The following is a 3,347-nucleotide window of genomic DNA, read 5'->3' on the forward strand; positions in this document are numbered from 1 at the left end:
TACTTAAAGCACTCGGCTGCTAACCAAAAGGTCGGCAGTTCGAACCTAACAGTTGCTCCGCAGGAGAAAGATGTGGCAGTATGCTTCTGTAAAGATTACAGCCTTGGAAACCCTATGGGGCAGTTCCACCCTGTCCTATAAGGTCCTTATGAGTCAGAATTGACTCGACAGCAGGGGATTTGGTTTGGTTTTTTGGGTACCTTGATGTACGCAAGAGGTCAAAGTCTGCCTGAAATTTTTGACTACTAGGTAGAAAAGAGACCCTTGGGCAGCCCACCTTGGGTCTGTGAACTTCTGAATCCTTCTGGCCAACTGCCCTCCTTTCTCTAGCTCCCAAATCTCCTTATTTTCTTTGTTCTCTGGCTTCTCTAATCATGTCTTCCTCATTCCGTGATATTCTCCTTTAAATCTCCAGGTCCCTCTCCTGGTTTTCCAGCTGCCACAGGCTTCCGTCTACCCCGGCATCTGAACCTTTTCATCTTTGATGCCAATTTCTCCTTCTGGTCTCTCCAAGGCTTCTGCCCAACACATCTCCAGACCTCTTTGCCTCTTGCCCATCAGCCACACACAGGCCTCACCTCAACTTGCCTCCATATTCCTGGCTAATAGAAAGACAATCTCTCCCTTCAATTGGGAGTCATTCCCCATAGGTCACCAGGACCCTGGACTTGATGGACCCACACGTCGGTTGGGCAGGCTGACCTCCCCGACAGGACCCAGAGCTGAGGATGGAGGTCACATTCAGAGAAACCTAGACTCTCAGAATTAGAAAGCCTCCCACCCAGGGGAGGCACCCCTCTTCAGCATTCCCAACACGTTAGCTCAGCCTCTTCCTGAGCACCTGGCCAAAAGGAAGCAAGCAAGGGCAGAGCAGGGCCTCTGGAGTTCCCGCTCGGCTCCCACCTAAGGTAAGGGTTAACTCACATACGTACTTACTGCCCACTGGTAGAGCCAGCAGGGACTCTGACAGCCTTGTGCTATAGGCAAAGGAAGCTCATGCATTAGAGTTCAAGAGATATGGGTTCTAGGATTTCTTTGTCCTTTATAACCTGTGTGGCCTTGGGCAAATTACCTAACTTCTCTGAAACTGTTTCCTCACGTATAAAAAAGCAGAGATGATAATGATTACAAGCCATGATGCGCAGGCAAGTGCCTTGTAAGCAGTAAAGTGTATACAGAGGCACAAAACTTATACCTGTGTATATGTGCATAATAACATAATAATGATACCTAACAGCTAGCACTTAGCATGTGCCAGGTACTCTGCCAAGTGCTTGATGTGGATTATCTCTTTTAGTTCTTACAATAACCCTATAGAGTGGGTACTAGTATTACCTTCAGAATCCCTAGGTGGTACAAATGGTTATGCACTCCGCGGTTAACCAAAACGTTGGCAGTTCTAACCCACCCATAGTGCCTGGGAAGAAAGGCCTGGCTATCTGCTTCTGAAAGGTCACAGTCATTGAAAACCATATACAGTGTGTTTTTACTTTGAAACACACGGGGTCACCATGAGTCACAATCCACTCCATGACAACTGGTGTGAAGTATTACCTTCGTTCCACAGTGAGTAAAGGGAGGCATGGACAAGCGAAGCAACGGGCCCCAGCTCACAGGACAGGGGGGTGGTGGGGCCAGCATTTAAATCCTGACTTGGGAGTCTGCCTCTAGTCACTGTGTGTTCCTCCTTCCCGTTCATAAAATGCATTATGTAGGAAAGGACAGAGGAGACCCGGACCAAAATCTGAGCTGACTATGCAAAGAAAGGACTGTGAAGCAGAAACGCGCCCCAGCAAACAGCGGAGGCTCATGTGGAGCCCCCCAGGGGGGCTTTTCATCTTTTTCCAGCTTGACTTCAAAGATGCCTCAGTTACTACGAAACATTCATGGGATCATTGAGGCCTTTGGTCGCTACGCCAAGACGGAGGGTAACTGCACGGTGCTGACCCGAGGGGAGCTGAAAAGGCTCCTGGAGCATGAGTTTGCTGACGTCATTGTGGTAGGTGGTGCTGAGCTGGGTGGGCTGCGGGCATAATAGCAGAGAAAGTGTTTGCCTCGGGAAGCTGAGGAGGCAGCAGTTAAACCCAGGCCTCCCGGCAAGCCGAGGAACACAGGCCAAGGTGCCAGAGGTGGTCATAGGGGTTGGTAGGGCTTGGCCCTTACAGAAAACACCCTTACTTTAATTAATTCTGATTTCAAGATAGGTTAAAGGGCTCTCAGGGGACAACTCAGGGAGGAACAGAGCCTTCGCATATTCTGGAAATGAAGATAGTTGCTGTTTTCTGCCGCTTTTTAAATCCAATACAGGAAACATTTCCCAAGTCTATCTGAAATGTGATTATCCTTTAACAGGCATTCGCTAGAAGCATAGCTCTGTGCCTTGCCCGTAGAAGTTACTTGAAAATATTAGCTGACTGATCACAAATTAATTTCTGGAGAACAGGTCGCTCCCTGGCACATTCGCATCAAGGCCCTTGATGCATTTCCCTGCCTCTCCCTGCCTTGAATTCTTATCTAAAAGGTTAGAGGTTCAAACCCATAGAGAGGCCCTAGGAAGACAGGCCTGGCAATCTGCTTCCAAAAGGTCACAGCCTTGAAAACCTTGTGGAGCAGTTCTCCTCTGCACACGTGGGGTCGACGTAAGTGGGAATCGACTTGCTGAGAACCACAATGACCCTTGAGGGAGAGAGACAGGCCTAAAAAAACAAACCACAATTGTTAGCACTGTTACAGCATTCTACGTGCAGAATGTGGTGGGGCTGGAGGGGGCCCGGCTCCCTCTCTCCGGGGGCTGGAAGGCTTGGAGCTGAGTGGAGCTGGCCTTCCCCCAGGGAAGGGGTGCCGACTCAGCCTCATCTTCTCCACAGAAACCCCATGACCCAGCCACTGTGGACGAAGTCCTACGCCTGTTGGATGAAGATAACACAGGGACCGTGGAGTTCAAGGAATTCCTGGTGCTCGTGTTTAAGGTCGCCCAGGCCTGCTTCAAGACCCTAAGTGAGAGCCCTGAGGGAGCTTGTGGATCTCAAGAGTCCAGAAGCCACCACCCTGGGGCCTCGCAAGAGCTGAGGGAGGGACAGAGAAGTCACACCGAAGTGGGATGGGCTGGGAGAGGTCAGCTCCGTGAGGGGAGCAGCCAAGGACAGAGCAAGCAGGCGTCCCTGAAGCATGACGGCAGCTCCGCTCAGGTCAGCCTCCATGACAAGCAGGTTGAGTCCCAGAGACAGGAGAGCCCCAGCCAGCAAGCACAAGAGACGGGGCACACAGAGCATACCCAAACAGCACAAGACCAGCGTCATCAGACCAGAGTGGGGTGGTCAGAGAGACAGTCCCAGACCAGGGAGCAG

The 3,347-nt window shown here is 50.9% G+C and overlaps 1 protein-coding gene across 1 annotated transcript in view; it reads left to right on the top strand.

The window, feature by feature from the left end:
• Window positions 1-1,861: 1,861 nt before the first annotated feature.
• Window positions 1,862-3,347, top strand: part of CRNN (cornulin) — a 2,596-nt gene continuing 1,110 nt past the window's right edge. Inside the window, exons 1-2 of the mRNA XM_012559449.1 lie at window positions 1,862-1,999; window positions 2,868-3,188. Coding sequence (XP_012414903.1) covers window positions 1,862-1,999; window positions 2,868-3,188 — 459 coding nt within the window. The remainder of the gene's footprint in view (window positions 2,000-2,867; window positions 3,189-3,347) is intronic.

The sequence above is a fragment of the Trichechus manatus genome, unplaced genomic scaffold (genome assembly GCF_000243295.1).
Source record: "Trichechus manatus latirostris isolate Lorelei unplaced genomic scaffold, TriManLat1.0 scaffold00250, whole genome shotgun sequence".
Taxonomy (NCBI): domain Eukaryota; kingdom Metazoa; phylum Chordata; class Mammalia; order Sirenia; family Trichechidae; genus Trichechus; species Trichechus manatus.